The 22,303-nt window shown below is 42.0% G+C and overlaps 1 protein-coding gene across 1 annotated transcript in view; it reads left to right on the forward strand.

Annotated features, from left to right (window-relative positions):
* Window positions 1-22,303, forward strand: part of LOC144610643 (uncharacterized) — a 99,587-nt gene that overhangs the window by 34,461 nt on the left and 42,823 nt on the right. The window contains exons 3-5 of the mRNA XM_078429503.1: window positions 4,917-4,988; window positions 5,078-5,158; window positions 20,153-20,224. Of these exons, the coding sequence (XP_078285629.1) occupies window positions 4,917-4,988; window positions 5,078-5,158; window positions 20,153-20,224 (225 nt within the window). The remainder of the gene's footprint in view (window positions 1-4,916; window positions 4,989-5,077; window positions 5,159-20,152; window positions 20,225-22,303) is intronic.

Raw genomic sequence — 22,303 nt, forward strand, 5'->3', positions numbered from 1 at the left:
AAGTTCCTGAGGATCCCTTGTCCCTTAATCTGCTGAATCAGCTCACCATGAGGAATCTTGTCAAATGTGTTACCAAGTCCAAGTTGACAACCTTCGCAGCCCTCCCCTCACCAATCATTTTCATCACCTCCTCAAAAAGCTCAGTTAAGTTTGTAAGACATGTAAGCTGCACAAAGCCATGCTGACCATCCCCATTAAGTCCATGTTTCGCCAGATGTGATTAAATACTATCCCGAAGAATTGTCTCCAATAATTTCCCTCCCACTGAAGCAACACTTAGTGGCTTATAATTTTGTGGTTTGTCCCTATCATGTGGACTGTAATGAATTAGCAGAAAACTGGCTTCAGTAAGAGCATGAGGAAGAGGTCGAGATCTATCCAGCATTTCTGTGCGAAAATAGTGGTAAATATTTCAAGCTTCTGATGTGCTGGGCTCTGCCATCATTTGATTCTGTGGATATTTATGGAGCCTACACTTCAGGGTTCAGGTGCATGGTCCCCTGAAATGGACAGGGTGATGACGAAGGTGTTGGTCCACTTGCCTTCATTGGGAAGGCAATTGAATACAAAGTTGGAACATGATGTTGCAGGTGTACAATAAGTTGGTGAGACCACACTTGGATTACTGTGTGTATTTTTTGTGCTCAGCTATAGAAACGATGTCATTAAGTTAAAAAAGATGCAAGATGTTACCTGGACTTGTGGGCTTTAGTGGCATTATGATTGGCACAAACCTGGTGGGCTGTTCCTGCGCTGTACTGTTGTATGTTCTCTGTGTTATGTGTTTGGGTCTGCACTTTGTAAACCTCTCGAGTATAATGGTTATGTTTGTTTTTGTAATAAATTTGAGCTTTACCTTTTGAGAGTTGACTCATTCTGTCATTTATCTACCTACACATTAGACCATGCTAGTGTGTTTCATGGTGATCCAAAGAAACACATGAATTGCTAGACCTTCACAGGATGGAAATATATATTTTTTCAGGGTCTAGGCATCACTGGGAAGGCACCATCTATTGCCCAACCCCAATTTTGCTCTCGTTGAAAGTACTCCCACCCTGCTTTAGCCTCGCAAGATCTCTGCATGAAACGGTCCAATTTTTTCCGACAGATTCAGCTTGTCATTCTCTTGCTTCTTCATACGAGACAACTGAGCAGCACTTCACATCAATTTTACCTTCGAGCATTATTGTAAAGAATTAAAGAAATCAAAATTCCATCTCTCAATAAAAGCTTTCAATAAAGATACAGAAAATGTCAGAAGAGTGCATCTGATAGGGGTCAGTTCTAAGCCTATTAGTCAGCACAGCTGACTAATTCTGCACACAAAGTCTGCGCAGTTATGGACTCGACAAGAAAATAAAAGTAGTGTTGCTGTCTTCCCAAATAGCTATAGAAATTATTTTTATTGATGGATTAAACATTATTTTCTTCTTTGGGGCTGGGAATGGTGTCAGTCGTGTATTAAGATGTGAGGCTTAGTAAGGCCAGACAATTCATTAAACTTATGATCAGAACCAAAAAAACACAAAAGTCAATTTATTTCTTTATGCCGGGTCAATGTGTCGTACAAAGTAGTTTCAAGCCATGCCATGCAATAATGTGTGACCACACAAGTATTAAATAAAGTTTGCTGCTAGTGTAATGCTACCTGAAAGTATTGTACATGAATAATGCTTTTTTTTATCAGTCATTTCAGGGATGTTTTTCATTTATTATTGTTCAGCAAAATTTGGTGTTTTTGTTTATTTGAAAATTGTTTGGAACTTCTTGTTTTTAATTGGTTGAATTAGTATATTAAAATTTATTGCCAATATATAGATTTGTCATTGCTTTAAGACAACATTTTTTTAAATTTGGCTTTCATAGCTGATTTAAAAAATTTGCCATAATTTAAAGCTGAATAATTCACGCCTTACCTGTCACCCTTCCTCCTGGTTGATTGTAAATACTTCCAAACCATTAATGATTTGTGCGGATCATTTTAAAATAAGTTCATTATATTTTAATTCGTAAGAGCTCTTCAAAAACATTTAGAATACCTGCCATTTGTGAAATTTCATTTGCAGCCTCCATCTCTGAATGATTTCAAGGTTAACTGCTTTGTGTCAGAGCGGCTAGGTAGTTTTTACCTACCAGTTAAGAAGAATGATTTGCATTTCCATTGCACTTTTGAATATGTTAGCACTTATTTACGTCAGTGATTGAATTTTTTAATTGGGGTTATTCATCGCTGGTGCGGCTCGGCTGCGGGACTTAACATCGCCCGGTGCGGCTCGGCCACGGGACTTAGCTGCGCAAGGCTCGGTCGCGGGGCCTTTCATCGCCCGGCTCGGCCGCGAGCCGTTTCGGCACCCGGTGCGATTCGGCCGCGGGGACTTCCACCCCCTTGCGGGGACTGTGCGGGTCGGTCGGGGACGAGCTGTCTGTCCGTGAGCGTGGGGAAGAGAGTGGAAGTTTTGTTGCCTCCATCACAGTGAGGGGGTGTTTGGAGTCACTGTGATGGACGTTTGTGTTGGGGTTATGTGTCTTGTGTTCTTTTTTTGTATGACTGCTATGTAGTTTCGTTCGGTACCTCGGTACCGAATGACAAATAAAGCTCTGTTATGCTGTTATACTGTTATACTAAGGAGGCAGATGGTATGTTTGCTTCCATTGGCTGAGACATTGAGTGCATGAATTGGGATGCCATGTTGCAGTTGTGAGATCACACTTGAAATATTGTGTGCAGTGCCTGTTGCCACACTGCAGGAAAGATATAGTTAAGCTAGAATAGTTGCAGAAAAGATTCACATGGATGTTGTCTAGATTGAGGGACTTAAATTATAAGGAGAATGGATAAAATAGGTGTGTTTTCATGGTGCAAAGGAGGCTGAGAAATAACATGATGGAAGTATATCAAATTAAGAGCTATGGATAGGGTAGATGGTCATAGTCTGTTTATTATCTTGAAAATTAGAGAGCTTTGTTTGTGGGAGGGAGGCAGTTTAAAGGACTCTGAGTGATTATTTTTTTCACACAAAGAGCAGTTGATATGTGGAATGAAATATGAGAGGAGCTAGTGTCGAGGCTGGAGCAGTAACAACATTTACGAGGCATCTGGACAGGTACTTGGTATATACAGGTAAAAGGCATAGAGCAATATGGAATTAATGCAGGCAAGTGGGATTAGTATAGATGGGCCTGATAGTGAGCATAGTTATTTCGGAAAATAACTGCAGATGCTGGTTCAAATCGAAGGTATCACAAAGTGCTGGAGTAACTCAGCGGGTCAGGCAGCATCTCAGGAGAGAAAGAATTGGTGACGTTTCAGGTCGAGACCCTTCTTCAGACTGATGTCAGGGGAGGGGGCGGGACAAAGATGGGATGTAGTGGGAGACAGGAAGACAGTGGGAAAACTGGGAAGGGAGAAGGGAAAGTGAGGGACAGAGGAACTATCTGAAGTTAAAGAAATCAATGTTCATACCGCTGGGGTGTAAGCTGCCCAAGCGAAATATGAGATGCTGTTCCTCCATTTTATGATGGGCCTCACTATGACAATGGAGGAAGCCCATGACAGAAAGATCGGACTGGGATGGGAGGGGGAGTTGAAGTGCTGAGCCACCGGGAGATCAGGTTGGTTAAGGCGGACTGAGCGAAGGCTTGTTCTGTGCTATACAATTCTATGACTTCAATATTACGATACAATTTTGATTCACTTTCTTTAGATCTTACACAATAGTATAATAGTTTCCAACAAACTGGTTAAGTTTAAAGGGAGCACTTGAAACAGAACCTGGTGATTTTCATAGATGTATGACAACAGAGTCCCAGTAAATTTAAAGGTAGCATGGGAAAGGAGGGTCATTATTTTAAAGGGAAGGGCGAATTGGGGCTCGTATGTGTTAAAGGGCCCCACTGGTATCGGCACTGAAAATGTTGGAGACTTTTCTCCTAGGAATGAGGGCCCCAGTGTGTTACGGGGAATGTGGGAGTCAGTACTTGATGAGTCAAAAGCCAAACCATCAGTAGTGTCTGTCGCATTATTAGAGGTTTACTCTACTAGAGTTCAAGGTGGTGATGGTACTAATGAACAGATGTTGCATAGATCAAGGTAGGAGTGAGCAAGACTGCTTGTCGGGAACCAATGGCACATGAACGGGCAGCTTGAAACACGTCCATTGAGCAGGAGCTGGTGGGGGACGGGGCGGTTGGGAAGAGGAAACAACCTTTTGGATCTACAGCCAGGCATTTTCAGCAGGTGATTGATGGAGAGGCCTGTTGGTCGAAGAGGTCTGAGGAACAATGCTAGATTATTACACTAAATGAATGCCTGTGCTTTGCAAAGTCTAGATGGTGGTAAAGCCTGACTGCCACTGTCAGTTTCTTTATGCCGTAGGATAGGTTGGTGAAATCCTGAGAAACCATGACCCTGACCTACATCAGTAAAGCAGTCCACGTGCATTTGTGGGGCTGTACTTGAGGTTACAGGAGGTCACAGATCTCAGTAATAATAAATTATTAATTTTGAATGTTGGCTCCTGAAATGGAAAAGCTAAATTATTTATCTGGCTAAATAAGAACTGTTATGTGTTTGGACATATGAAATCAAAACTGAGACTGATTTTGGACTGCTACTAGGGGGAGTTTTATACCAAGAAAAGTATGATGGTGCAAATGAAAAAAACGCTAAAAATCAAGAGTTGAATTTCTTGACTAGTGCAAAGACCTCCAGAAGAATGTGCAATAAGGAATCATTCTGGGCTGAGTTAATCTTTACATGCATCTTTACAGCATTATTTTAGGGATTGAGTGCAGGAAATTGCAGGTAATTGTGTTTGTTGTTGTGGAGTGTTTTGATTATTCAGTTGACTAAAGGACCATAAGTTTTATGGAACTCGGTATTCCTTCATGTTTCTCCTTTGTTTATATCACAGGTTTTTATCCCACAATTCGATTAGGTTTATTGCAGATTATATGTTCCAACCTACACCAGAAATTGAACTGATGTAAGTTTAATTAAAATATTAAAATTAATTGAAATCATATTAAGTTTTTGAAAAAAATATAAATTAAAATGCATCCTTTCTTTCAAAAGTGATATAAGCAACAACAAGCTGTTCGCAATACAAAGGGATCTCTTTCGGACAAAACACGGATTACGTTTTCTGAAAGTTTTGTAAGTAATTTATAGTGTGTGTATTTTTATGTCATTTTCCAATTATTTGCTTCTAAAAAATAAGGACTCAGCCAAGAACATGATTTCAACGGCAGCATCAGCTCTCCTGTTCTCTTAACCATATAACCATATAACAATTACAGCACGGAAACAGGCCCGTTCGGCCCTACCAGTCCACGCCGACCACTTTCTCTGACCTAGTCTCGTCTACCTGCTCTCAGACCATAACCCTCCAATCCCCTCCCATCCATATACCTATCCAATTTACTCTTAAATAATAAAATCGAGCCTGCCTCCACCACTTCCTCCGGAAGCTCATTCCACACAGCCTCCACCCACTGAGTAAAAAAGTTACCCCTCATGTTACCCCTAAACTTTTGTCCCTTAATTCTGAAGTTATGTCCCCTTGTTGGAATCTTCCCCACTCTCAAAGGGAAAAGCCTACCCACGTCAACTCTGTCCGTCCCTCTTGTGTAGTAAACCATTTTTTGGTGAGATAATCAGCAGGATATCTGCTGAGGAATGTCGCACAATCATTTCTTTCTGCACGTTGATTACAAATGTATTCTAAATATTTTCAGTTATTATGGAATATTAAGCTAAAATATATGATTTTTATGATAGACCATATAACATGAGATATATACTATCTGTGTAAATTTAGTTACAAAATTTTAGAAAATTACATGCTGGCTTTATGTAAGAGTTATCCCAGTCCCCATATTCTCTCTTAGCCAGGATTCTTGTTTTTCTTTCTGGTTTCCTATCCAGTTCCTTTTTGGACACCATAATTGAATTTGTCTTCTCCTCCTCGTCACACTACATTCCAGACTCCAACCCACTACAACCTTAACATTTTTCCATGTGTCACCTTTGGATTTGTTTTGCTAATCACCTTCATTCCAAGTCCTCTGGTTCTTGACCCTTCTGCAAAAGGAAGTATTTCTTTCTATCTTGTCTAGACCATTCATAATTTTAATTACCTCTATCACACTCCATCGTAACCTCCTCTGTTCCAAGAGAAACGTCCTAGCTCCTCCATTCCATCCATGTAATTAAGTTTTCTCTTTGGAATCTGTTTGGCGAACATCTATTGAGTTTTCTCAAAGACCTTCACATTTTTTCTAAAAGAACAGGGCACAATAATCAGTTACATTTTAAATACAGCAAGATAAATGTTTAATTTAGAATTAAAGTAACAAATGTTGATAAGGAAAATAGAGGTATGCGAAGAAATAGATGGCTTTTCATAAGAAACAACCAAGAAACCTTTAACAAAAAGGGATTGTGTATGTAGCATACCCTAGATGTAATTACATCATGAAGTGTACACTGTTTTATAAACAACTGAGGAAGTTAATATCTATCATGCAAACACATATATTTGGTCATATTGAGAAAAGAACAATAACCAAGACTTCATGCATCTCTATACCAGATTGCTGTAGAATCATTTGAATGTATTGAAGAAGAAGAAGGCAAGAACTAATTTAAGGTTTTATCTGAATGGTAACATTACTGACAATGGACCACTATTGCCACCCAAAATATACTAACCTAAAATATGTGATGATGTGCCAGAATGCTCCTTGAATCCACATCCAACGTGCTGTCAGCCATTTCATGATGATTGCTACTAACCCTAAGATAGTGACTGGTTAAATAATTTGCTTATTGGAGGTACTGGTGAAGGTACTTTAAGTATCTTTAAATTTACTTTATAAACCTTGTGGAGAAGGGAGAAAACAATTTTTTTAATGTTGCAGAGATTCAAGACTGGTTTCATGTTAAAGATCACTTAATTTTATGTGCCTGATCAGTCAGATTTCAATTGATTATCAGTGAGAATAATTTTATTAAATATTGCTGTTCTGTACAGCCATCGGTATAATATGCTGCTGATGCTGGAGTTTATGTCCCATAGCCTTTCTTTTTCAGTTATATTACTAAAACTCTCATCTTGTTTGTTCCGTTGTTTGATCCCCCCCGTATGTTCGTGCCTTATCTTTGTGCCCCCGTCATACGATAGCGCGACAATTTTAGGCCCACCTTACTCACCATTGTCCTGGGGTCTGTAGTACCAAGTTTCATTCAAATTGGTCTTATATTTTTAAAGTTATAGACATTCTCAAGTTTACAAATTACCTTTTCAACTTACACTCTCCATCTTCAGCATTCAACGTCACAATGGGACCCGCCCGAGTGATGGGAGTGGCGGCCAATGAGGGAGGGGGACCCACGATGGCCGCCAGGGATGGGATGTGCCAGAGTGACGGAAGTGGCAGATAATGGGGGGGGGGGGGGGGGGAGCCGACGAGCTGCCGCTAACTTTAATAAACGCGCCACCCCTCCCCCGCCGGGAGGACGAGCTGCGTTTTCGACATCTGCGCAGTTGGGGCCCATCGATCTAATACAGATGCTCCCTGACTTACGATGCTTCGACCTACGACATTTTGACTTTGTGATGGTGCAAATGGCAGCGACTCATAGCGAGCCGCAGCTCGCTTCTGGCCACGTGATGGGGGTTGGAGTAGTTGAGCTGGTGAGGGGGGTGGGGAGAGAGGGGAGGGGAGGGATAAAGAGGGTTGAGGGGGGATGAAGTGGATGAGTGGGTGAGGAAGGGGGGTGGGAGGGGGATAAGGGGGGATGGGGTGGGTGGGGGGAGGGGAGGGGGTTGTGGGGGGATGGAGTGGGAGAGTGGGGGGTAGGGGAGGAGGGGGGATAAGAGGGATTCAGGGGGGGTGGAGTGGGGAGGGGGGAGGAGGGGAAGATGAGGGGGGATGGTGGGTGAGTGGGGGGGAGGGGAAGGGGGAGTGGGGGAAGGGAGGGTGCTTGACCAATGCAGGAGAGGTTTGGGGGGTTGAGGGGGCATGGAGTGGATGAGTGGCTGAGAGAGGGGTAGGGGAGGAGGGGGATAAGGGGGGGTTGAGGGGGAGTGGTGAGAGGGGGAGGAGTGGGGGGGAAGGGGGAGGAGAAGGTGCTGGACCAACGCAGGAGAAGTTTGGGCCCAACGGGTCCACTCGGACTAGTTATACTATAAGATCCTTTGATAGATTATGGGTGCTTGTGAGGCTGGAGGCTTCTTCATTTTTTTAATGTGCATTATCTGTACAAAAATGGTGGCACGGTGGCGCAGCGGTAGAGTTGCTGCCTTACAGCGCCGGAGACAGGTTCGATCCTGACTACGGGCGCCGTTTGTATGTTCTCCCCGTGACCTGCGTGGGTTTTCTCCGAGATCTTCGGTTTCCTCCCACACTCCAAAGACGTACAGGTATGTAGGTTAATTGGCTGGACAAATGTTTAAAAAAAATTGTCCCTAGTGGGTGTAGGATAGTGTTAGTGTGCGGGGATTGCTGGGCGTCGCGGACCCGGTGGGCCGAAGGGCCTGTTTCTGCGCTGTATCTCTAAATCTAAAATCTAAAAATGATTTACTGTTTCCCAGAATATGTAATTATATTCTTGGAACGAACAATCAGTAAATTTTAGTTATTTTTTTGACCTAATTGAATTGGTGCTATTGTCTGATCAACTGAACCCCACGACAGAAAGCAAAGAACAAACTACACTTAGCTGAGCCAGACACCTTGGGTCTCGTTTATTCCGGAAGCCACTTTTACCTACATTCTCACCAATCATAACCCGTGTGCAGATAAGGCCAATCAGTGCGCCTGACCTTGGAGTTGTTATTGAGCTCATGCGGCTGGACCATCTCGTGAGGCTGCTGGCAAGTCGCCAACGCTGACAGGCTGTATGCAAAACTGACGTGGGCACGAAGGTGCCACACTAACAGGCACAACATTCATTGGGGATTATGCCGTGAATTGGTGCTATCAGGCACAACCTGCATTTGGGAATTATGTTTAACAAACATTGTACTTTTAGGGAGTACACTAATTGCGTAATCTGAATTGAAAAGGAAAGAACTGTCTCGGAAAAATAATGTAAAGATTAGATATTTGGAAGGAATCCTATGGAAATGCATCTCTGTAGATTTCAAGAATTTATTATACCAGGGTTTGCTGTGGACAAAATAAACTGTACAAAGAATGATTTAGCCTTTGCAGCATTTGTGATGGCCTCCTATCACCGAGGTTATTATTTCCCAGCAGCTCCGAAATGCAGGCTTACTTCGAGGGCTCCAAGATAGCGGATTTAAACACGTCGTATGGCGTCATTTCTTCAGGATTAAGAGCCTCCTGGAGCACGTCTTCTACTTCCCCTGCGATCTGGTCTGGAAGACCAGCTGCTCGGAACCCAAATTTTGTCCGTTGGCTCGTGACCTTGAGGGAGTGAAATCGAGCTTCTAGTATGGAAAACCACGATCTGGCGTTGGTTGTAAAAAGAGTTGGGACGTCGAGTTTTACCTCGTCGACTGACACCGTGTCCCTCTTATCGTCACACATTTCGTGAGTAGGTGGAAGGTTGCGTGTAGCCACCAGTTGTAGGATCAACTGAACCCCACGACAGAAAGCAAAGAACAAACGACACTTTGCTGAGCCAGGCACCTTATGTCTCCTTTATTCCAGAAGCGACTTTTACCTACATTCTCACCAATCATAACCCGTGTGCAGATGAGGCCAATTAGTGCGTCTGACCTTGGAGTTGTTATTGAGCCCTTGTGGCTGAACCTTCTCGTGAGGCTGCTGGCAAGTCGCCAGCAGTGACAGGCAGTGACAGGCTGTATGCAAAACCGACGTGGGCACGAAGGTGCCACAGCTCCCCCCTCTTTTTTTTTGTGTAACAAAAATAATTAATTTTATTACGATCACGATACAAAACAAAACCGTGGTAACACACTCACCACCATTGTACAAAATCACCACATTATCTGGACACTAATTATCAGACATTATATTGCAATCTTTACAAACATACTAAATAACTACAAAACAACCGTGTCCCATTCTAACACCACCCTGGAACGGACATAATCCCGGAAAAGGGGCAGGCATCTGACTCGGGCAGAGCCCTCTTCCGCATGGCGCTGTGACTCGCAGATGGCCAGCTTGGCCAGGCCCAGGAGCAACCCAACCAGGACATCTTCGGCCCTACCCTCTCCCCTACGCACAGGGTGTCCAAAGATGAGGATGGTGGGTGAGAAATGCAGCCAGAAGGCAAGGATCAGCCCCTTTAGATAATGGAACAGGGGCTGCAACCTCACACACTCCATGTGCACGTGGTACACAGACTCCCAGCCTGCAAAAGTGGCAGGCAGCTGGCGAGTCTGAACTGTGAGAGAAACAGGTTGCAGGGGTCTCCTCGGTGCAGTACCCTCCACCCCAGGTCCCCGATGTAGAGGGGCAGAATCCCTGCATAGAGGGACCCCTAGTGGGGGAGAATCCCTGCGTAGAGGGACCCCCTGCACTTCCTCGCCCTGGTCCACCATCCGGACACTAAGTGGTGGTCGGTGTTGCCTTCCGGTCGCGAGAGGGACCCCCATCAATATTTTCGTCTCCCGCTAGCCTGCACCATCTCTGCAGCATTTGTGATGGCCTCCTATCGCCGAGATTATCATCTCCCCGCAGCTCCGAAATGCAGGCTTGCTTCGAGGGCTGTGTTCGCTCCAAGATAGCGCATTTAAGCACGTCGTATGGCGTCATTTCTTCAGGATTAAGAGCCTCCTGGAGCACGTCTTCTACTTCCCCTGCGATCTGATCTGGACGACGAGCTGCTAGGAACCCAACTTTTGTTCATTGGTTCGTGACCTTGAGGGAGTAAAATCGAGCTTCTAGTATTGAAAACCATGCTTTGACGTTGGTTGTAAAAAGAGTTGGGACGTCGAGTTTTACCTCGTCGACTGACACCGTGTCCCTCTTATCGTCACACATTTCGTGAGTAGGTGGAAGGTTGCGTGTAGCCACCAGTTGTAGGATCAACTGAACCCCACGACAGAAAGCAAAGAACAAACGACACTTAGCTGAGCCAGACACCTTGTGTCTCGTTTATTCCAGAAGCCACTTTTACCTACATTCTCATCAATCATAACCCGTGTGCAGATAAGGCCAATCAGTGCGCCTGACCTTGGAGTTGTTATTGAGCTCATGCGGCTGGACCTTCTCGTGAGGCTGCTGGCAAGTCGCCAACGCTGACAGGCTGTATGCAAAACCAACGTGGGCACGAATGTGCCACACTATCAGGCACAACATTCATTGGGGATTATGCCGTGAATTGGTGCTATCAGGCACAACCTGCATTTGGGAATTATGTTTAATAAACATTGTACTTTTAAGGGATAAGTACTTTTAACTTATCACCCCTAATTGCGTAACCTGGATTGAAAAGGAAAGAACTGTCTTGGAAAAAGATTAGACATTTGGAAGGAACCCTATGGAAATGCATCTCTGTAGATTTCAAGAATTTATTATACCAGGGTTTGCTGTGGAGAATATAAACTGAACAAAGAATGATTTAAGGGCCTGTCCCACTTCGTTTTTTAAGCGATTGCCGGTGACTGTCAAAGTCGTAGCAGATCGCCAAAATTTTCTTTTACCCTACGACAATGACCACGACAATGCCGAGTCAGGTCGAGATTACACCGTCTTCGGAAACATCGCAAAAATTCCCACGCTGTCAATGCTTCTCCGGCGTCCTAATTTTCGCTGAAATCACTGTCAAGTCGGTAAGTACATGAGAGTTTTGAAATATAACATCTTGCCCGGGTTACTTGAAAACCAAGTTTCACAGTAACAAGACATAAACTGGATTTACTTCCAGTTTACTAATAGCAGTATTAAGAAATTTAATTTTAAAAGTGATTAAATGGATTTTTGTGCGGAGTGTGGGCATTCTTTGAAAATGTACGGGAGATGCATATCTGGTTTCTGAGTTGCATATCAGGGTTGGGAGCCTACTTTAAATGTAATCGCTGATGGCCATAAACATTGCGAAAATTCCCACGCTTACCTGACCGTCAAACTGTCGCCTTCAATCTGCCTGCCAAATGTCCTGACGGTAAATAAATTAGTTAATCACAAGTATTTTATGGTATCTTCAAATGACTTTACTTATTTTAATATTATGTGCTTCTAAATGCATCTAAGAGAACCGAGCAAACCTGGGGACAGCATGCGACAGCGCCCACAATAAGCTGCAATACCTGGCGACAAGCCAGCAGTCGCCGAGAAATTTCACTACGGTTGATTTCTTAGCGACGCGCTGAGATCCACTACGATTCTTGGAAGACTCCTCACGATTATGCCCGGGCCACCCTGGCGAACTGTCGGCGACAGCCTAGTCGCCGGCAGTCGCCTTAAAATCAGGCCCTTTAGACTTTCACTAGATTGACAAACTGTTTACTTTCTTTTAGGCCATGGTAATGGGAACACAATGAGTATTAATTCCAAATGTTCTAATTGCCACCTCTGTACGTGTAGTTTTATTAAAATCTTTTGAAGGCACTTGTACATGATATGTTTGCTTTACTATTCACATTCAATAAATTGTAAACCTTTTAGACCCAGAATGTACTGATGCAGAGATGAGCTGACAACTGCAGATGCTAGAATCTTGAAAAAAAAAAACTGCTGGAAGGACTCGCGTAGTAAGGCAGCATCTGTGGAGGGAAATGGGTAACAGTCTTGAAGAAGGGTTTGAACTCAAGACATCATCTGTCCTTTTCCCTCCACAAATACTGCCTAGCCCACTGAGTTTTTCCTGCAGTTTGTTTTTTGGTTTTGTTGTGATGTGAATTTGTAACTTCTGATCAAATAATGATAAACAGCCAAGCTAATGCTGAAAAAGTAATAAATATCATGTGTTTACTCCAGTTTTTTGCAACTGTATGTCCGGGAAATAACAAGGAACCAGCATAAATAAGATTTATTAATGAATAATAAACTGGGTTAAAAGCTTGTACAAACATTTATTTAATAGCTTTCATATAATGATTCATTTAATTGTGTTTGTCAAGGAGTAATAGGAAGCAACTCCTTGTTCAAGACTAGATGAGGGTGACTTTTGAGGAATGGTCTAGAGGCAGGCCATGATAGATTGGGAAAATTTGCATATGGATAAAATGCAGAACATTATTCAAATGCTGAACAAATTGAATATAGAAACAGTTTTTATGTTTGAGGGATAAGAAAAGTTACATAAAATATGAAAGTAAACTTGCAAAGGCTTTTAAAATTGGCATGAGAAAACTGTTAGGTTGTAAGAAAATAGAGAAGTTATAATCACATGAACTTTTTCACATTATTATTATTATTCGAATATTATTAGAAATGAAAATAAGAAAATGAGATATGTTGAGGAATTAATTTATCTCTGAAGACAATGGTAAATTGAACAGATTAATGAAATTATCTTACAGACAGGACAATAATTTACCAAAATTAACATTAGCAATTTAATGTTATTCAAGAGCATGATGGCATGAAGGATATCCACAGGGGCAGATGATCACCATAATTGGATTGAAAACAAAGTAGGCCTGAGCCTTGCAGCTCTAATTAAACTTCTGAAGCTCCGTCGATTCAGTGACATCTTTTATTGAAGATGGAGCAAGCAAGAGTTGTAAAGTGTCTATTGTTTGGTGAAAGTTTTTTTTTAGTGACATGGTGTCTAAATTAACAGACAAGTCCAGGTGTTACTTTTAGGACATCCAGATAAAAACGTGATGAAAATCCATTGTATGAAGTTGTCAGCTAAATTTGAAAATTGTGACACTCTGGTTGACTTATTGGAAAGGAGATTAAGTAATGGAATTGGGATAATATGCAGATATTCCAATTGACAGGATGTAAAGCTGGTATTCTATACCAATTTGTGTTTGAGCATTAACATTTCACTATATTAAGAGAGCAGACATACGTACATCCAAGTTTGCCTAAAGGTAGGTTGTGTTTAGAACAGTGTAGGTGGGGGAATTACAGAAAAACATTAAGTTGTTAATAGGAAAATCCATTACAAATTTCAGTTTTTGCAATGGCTTGGTCATTCAATTGGGTATATAAAAATCAAAGAACTTTTTTAAATGTTGAATAGCTTGAAGCATTATAAATGCAATGAAAACTTGAGAGTTGTGTACAGATCATTCCAATGTCTGGAACAGATTAAAAAAAATATATATATAGAACATGGAAGATAGCACACCAGGAAACGCTATTATTGTATGTAACTCCGCCACCATCCCTGGCAGCGCTTTCCAGGTATCCATCACTCTCGGTTTAAGAAAATAACTTGCCTCGCACTTCTCCTTTAAACTTAAAACTATGCTCTTTAGTATTTGACATTTTAACCCAGGGAGAAAGTTTCTATCTATGCCTCTCATAATTGTATATATTTTCATCAATCTCTGATGCTCCAGAGAAAACCAAGTTTGTCTAACCTCTCCCATAGTTAGTAGCCTCTAATCCAGGCAGCAAAAATCAGAATCATGTCTTTCAAAATTGAAGTTAAGAATCACTCCTGCAGGCAAAGGTTACAACCGGGAGGCACCGCGATGGCAGCCTCGCCAACAGTCTGTCTGTTTTTTTCGTCATTTTTAGTGTGTTTTAAAAGTTTGTGTTAATGTTCTCTGGTTTGTTTTATTTGGGAGGTGGAGGAGGGGATGGGGGAAACTATTTTTCAATCTCTTACCTTGCCGGAGATGCGATTGTTTTCCGGATCGTATGTCCAGTCTCTGCGGCCTAACATCATGGAGCTGGCAGCCTTGCTCAGGACTGACTTTGAGCCCCACCGCAGGGCTGTGGACTTACCATCCTTACCTTGCCTGGAATTCAACTGCGGCCTGCGGATTTTACCATCGAGGAGCTCGCAGTCTTGGGTAGAGACCAATGTCGGGAAGCTCCAGCCACAGAAGGTTTCGACCGGCGCTGACCCGGGGTCAGACCACGCGGCGCGAGGGAGCTGAGATCCCCCCCCCCGATGCAGGAGCTTGATCGCCCTGATGCGGAGGGCCCAAGTGCCGCCGGCTACAGCAGTCAGGATTGTCCTGTCAATGGAAGGCTCGAAGCCCCCGACCGCGGGAGAACAAACAAGGGAAGAGATTGAACATTTTTTCGCCTTCCATCACAGTGAGGAATGTGGAGGAGTCACTGTGGTGGATGTTTATGTTAAAATGTATTTTGCGTGTTCTGTTGCTTTTAATTGGTATGACTGTATGGCAAAACAAATTCCTCGTATGTTGCAAAACATACTTGGCTAATAATGTATGATTATGATTATGATTATGAACTGAAACCTCTGCCAATTGCGACTGGAACAAGTCAAGATGACATGCATTTAAATGCATTTGTAACAAAGGAGCTTTTCCAAGGAGCTGAACTGGGAACTAAAGGACGTAGGTGCAGTTGACACCACCTTGACATGGCTAGCCCTGCACAACTTCATCATGTACAGTGTACAAGTATCAATTTGAGGCTATGGCCACCATCCTGAAAGTCATAAGTTTGAGTATGTGCTTGAATTCAGATGACCAGGAATTTTGGCCAAGTTCAGTAATTTTCGTAAAGCCTAGGAAATTCAGGTATGTTTAAGAGTAAAAGAATGAAATGACTGACCATTTCAGAAAATATCACAGTTTTGTTCCACTCGTTAACCTGATAAGTGGTGAGGTACTGCATTTTGTGAGGACTCATAAGGCAATTAGTTACACATTGAAAGGTAAAGTCCTGGGGAATATTGAGTAACACCTTGGTGTACAAGTCCAAGGATCCTTGAAGAGCACAGCATAGAAGCACAGCTGGTATAGAGGGCAAGAAAGCATATGGGACACTTGCCTTCACAAGACAAGGCATAGTATATGAGTAGGGAGGTTATGACACAACTATATAAAACTTTAGTTTGGTCACCACTGTGTAAAGTTCTGGTCGCCATAGTGTTGGAAAGATGCAATTGTACTGGAGAGGGTGCAGAGAAGATCTGCAAGGATATGAACGGGAGGGAGATTTTCAGTTATCAGGAGAGACTGGATTTGTTTTCTTCGGAGCAAGGAAAGTGAATGAGGACTTAATTGAGGCATACACATAGCATCAATAGTTTGATATTTTTCCACATTGCAGAGGTGTCTAAAACCAGAGGGCATTGGTTTAAGGTAAGGGGTGAAAGGTTTGGAGGGGATCTGAGGAAGATTGTTTTTTCACCCAGAACATGGTTGGATTCTTGAAAGCACTAACTGAGGGAATGGTGGAGTTAGGCTCGTATGACATTTAAGAAGCATGACCACTTGAAGTACAAAGACATCAAAGTCGAGAGATCAAATGATGGAAAATGGCATTGGAATAAGTACCTGATGGTTGGCATTGGCGTAATGGGTTGAAGAACCAATTTCTGAGTCAAGTAACAACATGACTCTACCACCATCAATGATAAAGAAACCTAATTGATCGACACCCCATGTTGCACCATAAACACATGCATTCTCCACCACAAGCATATATATTTGATGCATTGTAACAACTCGCTACAATATTTTTGACTATCCTCTAAGCCTGCAGGCTTCACTACTCAGAAAGACAAGCAGCAGCCACAAGGGACTAGCTCAATTTCAGAATTCCCCTGGCATGGATATTTGTGCTGTGCATTCTTTGTTGCTGAGTTTGAGTAATACTGTTCCCCAACAAACAATGCTTCTGCACATGGATTTCAATAGTTTTAACTGTCTTTACAAGTGATGAGCATTTAATTATTGCAAACAATGCTCTGTTCCCATTTATGAATAAGATAATAAATGTCAGACAATGGATGGATAATTTGCCACACTGGGAAGAGTATAATCTTCCCCTTTGGGCAGAGCATAATCTTCCCCTGGTGTTAATAATCATGAGGTCTGCCAAAAGGTTGATGTTGACTGTACATATGACAATCTAAATAGATGCAAAAGGGATTGGAGATTGTGCAGAAAACAAACTGGTGGAGGACCTCAGCAGATCAGGCAGCATTGTTGGGAGGAAATGGCCAGATGACATTTCGGGTCGGGAGCCTTCTTCAACAGTTACTATGGCAAATGTAAGTTCGGCTTTCCTGATAGTGAACCCATGGAAAGCAACCGGCTCGGATGGAGTCCCTGGCTGCGACCTCAGGACCTGTGCGGATCAGCTGGCAGATTTATTCACAACCATCTCACCACCCATTTCTGAGTTCCCCACCTGTTTTAAGAAGACTACTATCATCCCAGCGTTAAAGACAAGTAGTGTAGCATGCCTTAATGACTACGTCCAGTGGCTCTGTTATCCACCATCATCAAGTGCTTCGAGAGACTGGTGATGGTGCACAATAACTCCAGCCTCCCAGTCAGTCTTGATCCACTGCAGTTTTCTGACTGTTGCAACCGGTCCATAGGAGACGCCTTCTCCCTTGCCATAATCTCATCTCTGGTGCACCTAGACATCTAAATTGGACACCTGTTTTCGACTATAGTTCCCCCTTCCACACCATAATTACATCCAAACTAAAACTTTTAGTGAATAACAAATTCCAGTTTATTTCACACATGAAAAGTTTATTCTTTGAAACTGAAGCTCAGTATTTGTTAAGATTACACAAGGAAACCATTATGGCACTTGCAGATTGAACTGGGCAGAGTTGAAGTTGTTTGACCGCCAAGTACTTCAGCACTAAAAGTTATTATTCAGGTTATAAAGGAGAAAATCAGTTGAGGTTCTCAACCGAGTCACAGTTTAGTGGTTCCTGCCCAAGAAGAGTATTGTGAACTGACTCAATGATAACTATCCACTAGCACATACATCCTTCATAACGAGATACTTCAAAAGGTTGGTTATGGCCCGAATCAACTCCTGCTTCAGACATGACTTGGATTGCTTCAGTTTGCCTAGTAACACAACAGGTCAACAACAGATTCTAACTCACTGGCTCTCCATTCTATTCTGGACCATCTGGATAATAGGAACGCATACAGGAGCACATTCATCAACCACAGTTCGGCATTCAACACTATCATCACCTCCAAATTATCAGTAGACTCCGAGATCTGGGCCTCTGTACTTCCATGTGCAACCGGATACTTGATTTCCTTGTCGACAAACCACAATCAGCGTAGATTGATGACATCTCCTCCTCACTGACCAACATCAGAGGTGCACCTCAAAGCTATGTGTTTAGCCCCCACCTCCACAGCTCACTGTACATTTGTTGATAACACCACTGTTGTTGCCCAAATTGCGGGTGGTGATGAGTCAGCATGCAGGAGAGAGGTGGAATACTTGGTTGAGTGGTGCTGCAGCAATCTTTCACTTAACATGAACAAGACCAAGGAACTAATTGATGAGTTTGGAATGGGAAAGTCGACCACACAACAATTTTCATTGAATGAGTCGGCGCTGAAGTTAGCAGCTTCAAATTCCTGAGTGTTAACAAATCAGATGACCTGTCCCATCACAGCACTTACATAGATGTAATCATAATGTAGGCCAACCAACATTTCTAGTTTCTTAGTAGTTTAAAGACAGTTAGCATATTACCGAATACTATCACAAATGTTACAGGTGCACTGCAGAAGGGATCCTGACGTTGCAACATATCCTGGTATGCCAATTGCAATGCACAGAAACTCAAAAGGCTGCAGAGAATGGTGGACAGCCTGGTCCATCGCTGGTACAGCCCTCCCAATTATCAAAGGCATAGACATGAGGTGCTACCTCAAGATGGTAGCATCTATGGTCTCCACCAGCTGGGCCATGCCCACTCCTTGCTGCTATTGTCAGGCAGGAGGTACTGAAGCCTGATTTTGCACATCACCAGGTTCAGGGACAGCTACATTCCGGCAAGTATCAGGATCCTCAGCCAATCATAATGAGAGGTCCGTTCAAGAATCTGATAACAGTGAGGAAGAAGCTTTTTTTAACTTTAGTTCAGAGCTACAGCATGGAAACATGTCCTTTGGCTCAACAAGTCCACACCGACCATTTACAGAAGGCAATTAACACAAACCCACACGTTTCTGGGATGTGGGAGGAAACCAGAGCACCTAGAAGAAATCCAGAAGGTCACAGGGAGAACTTGCAAACTCCACACAGACAGAACCCGAGGTCAGGCTCAAACCCAGATCTCTGGCGCTATGAAATTGCAGCTTTACCCAGCTATGCCTCAGTGCCGCCAAACTGTACTTGAACCTGGTGGTATGCGCTTTTAAGCTTTTGTATCTTCTGCCCGTTGGGAGAAGGAAGAAGAGAGAATGGTCGAAGTGTGAAAGGTCCTTGATAATGGTGGCTGCTTTGCTAAGGCAAATGTTTGTGCCCTTTAAGAGTAAATTGCAGAAGACTGACAAAATAAAACCAGTGAAAGTAGAACAGAACGTAGAATGCAATAAAGTACTTTTTTTGATTAATGTTACCAATAAAGATATAGAAATGTTTCCTTTATTTGGTAAATACTGGTAGTATAGGTGGTAGAAGCAGGTATCGAGTGGGGTTCTTCTGGGACGCCAGAACTGACTGTTGAGCCTTCCAGAGGTATCCTGGGCTTAACTCAACTAAACAACAGTGAAGGGAGATGCCCATTTGATAACCTCAATGATCTACCAGCATCTGCGGCAAAGAAAAGGAAACATTTAATTCTTAATAATTTATATTCTCTTAATTGATATTTTGTGATCAAAATTAAGAAATTGCTATAGAAAAATAATAGTAAAATGAAATATTGCTGTTTTTTTCACACAATGAAGCACATTTAGGGCAGGCATACAAGGAGATATATCAGTATTTCGTAAATTGCCAAATTAATGTTTGTTGCTTGCTACATTGACTTTTGACATTCACAAATACAAGGATAGGATTCATAGGAAAATCTGCAGATATTTGGATTGGAGGGGTTTATAGTGATATTTGCCAAATGCAGGCAAATGGGACTAGTCCATAATGTCAGTTTGGTTGGGATGGATCGGGTGGGCTGACAGGCCTGTTTCCTGCTCTGTGACTCTATGAATCCACATGACAATGACCACATGACTATTTATATTCATTATATAGCCAGGAATGATGTTTTAATACATATTTTGTGTGTTGTATCACATGTTGTGCCTATGATTTGTACCAGGGATCTGAGCAATAATAACATCCTGGTTTTGGGTCCTGGCGCCTTTACACAACTATCAAGCTTACATTTCCTGTAAGTATTATTTTCACAGGTTTTATGTGTAAATTGTTAAAAACAATATTATTATTAAACAAATGTGCTCAGTAGCATGACTGTAAAATTTAGGTTATCATTGAATCTAATTAAAACAATATCATACTGTGCATTTGTAATGTTATCGGTAAAATGATAAAATTTTATTTCTGTTCTTTCCCTGTTTCAATGAATTGCACGTTTTAAGCAAATAATACATGAGTCTTGCAGATTCTTAATTACCATCTACAGTAATGCACTAAAATAGTTACTTTTAATAACTAATACAAATCTTGAAGATTGTGGTTTGAGTTTTTGAAGAGATACTTCTGTTGTAACATTTGGCAACTAAACAAAACCACAAAGTTGTGTTTAACCTAATCTGAAATAATGCAAAATACACGTGAAAATTTGGAAGTGATTCCATTGTAAGTTTATTAAACCAAACCACAAAGTTGTGTTTAACCTAATCTGAAATAATGCAAAATACACTTGAAAATTTGGAAGTGATTCCATTGTAAGTTTATTAAACCAAAAAGTATTTTACCAATAGCATGTGAAAAAATAACAAATATTGAAAGCTGGAAAAATTCACGTCCATTGTCTGCTTTTTCATTCCTTTGTTTCTTCACTCCCCCATTCCTCTGTATCTTTTCAATCATTTTTTCAGTTTTCACTTCTGAGGGTACTTCAAAATGCTAACTTTGATTTCCACTTTGCAGATGTCGACTGAGTATGTCCACCTTTTTCTATTTCAGTTTCAGATTTCAGCATTGGCTCAGTTTTTTCTTCATTGTCAGATTTCAGCATTGACTGAGTTTTTTCGTATTAGATTTAGATAGGTGGCTCATCTTGGTCGGAACTGGGGCACTTCTAATCGAACAATGAAACAAATAGCCTGAAAACATTAAAAATAAAATAGATGAGATATGGAGACTTAATACATAATATTAAGTAACGGTGATGTGAATCCTTGATCCCTGACTGCTGATTTCTGAGATGTGGAGTCACAAGAGATCTGAGACCAAAACATACTATAACTCTTGCAAATTTAAGCTTCATCCCTCCAGTCTCTTTCTCTTGTGCTTTGCAGCGGCCAGCCCTCTTGTTCAAGCCATTGCTGTTTTAAACCAAAATTATGACTTCAAGTGGAAAATATATGCATATGTGGTGTTTTACGAAGGTCAAAGGAAAAATCTATTTACCTCGCTGGATCCAAATCCTCATTGATCATCCATACATTGAAGAATAACCACTATTTAGGTGCAATTTAGAAAATGGATGGCACAACAACTTGAATACAATTCACAGCTTAGGACAACAATTAGTAAAACAGACTTTCTTATATTTATGGAGTCCATACCTTAATTCTTAGATGCATATGATGAGAAATGTCTAATTGAACAATCTATTTTCCAAGCACGTGCTTGGAACCTTTGTCCGCCAAGGTCTATTGGATCTCTCGGTTGCTAACTATTTTAACTCGTCTTATAGACAATAGACAATAGGTGCAGGAGTAGGCCATTCGGCCCTTCGAACCAGCACCGCCATTCACCGTGATCATGGCTGATCATGCACAATCAGTACCCCGTTCCTGCCTTCTCCCCATATCCCTTGATTCCGCTATCATTAAGAGCTCTATCTAACTCTCTTGAAAGCATCCAGAGAATTGGCCTCCACTGCCTTCTGAGGCAGAGAATTCCACAGCTTCACAACTCTCTGAGTGAAAAAGTTTTTCCTCATCTCCGTTCTAAATGGCCTACCCCTTATTCTTAAACTGTGGCCCCTGGTTCGGGACTCCCCCAACATTGGGAACATGTTTCCTGCCTCTAGCGTGTCCAATCCCTTAATAATCTTATATGTTTCAATAAGATCCCCTCTCATCCTAAATTCCAGCGTATACAAGCCTAGTCGCTCCAGTCTTTCAACGTACGACAGTCCCGCCATTCTGGGAATTAACCTTGTGAACCTACGCTGCACTCCCTCAATAGCACGAATGTTCTTCCTCAAGTTTGGAGACCAAAACTGTACACAATACTCCAGGTGCGGTCCCACTAGGGCCCTGTACAACTGCAGAAG

This window comes from Rhinoraja longicauda, chromosome 2 (genome assembly GCF_053455715.1).
Source record: "Rhinoraja longicauda isolate Sanriku21f chromosome 2, sRhiLon1.1, whole genome shotgun sequence".
Classification (NCBI taxonomy): domain Eukaryota; kingdom Metazoa; phylum Chordata; class Chondrichthyes; order Rajiformes; family Arhynchobatidae; genus Rhinoraja; species Rhinoraja longicauda.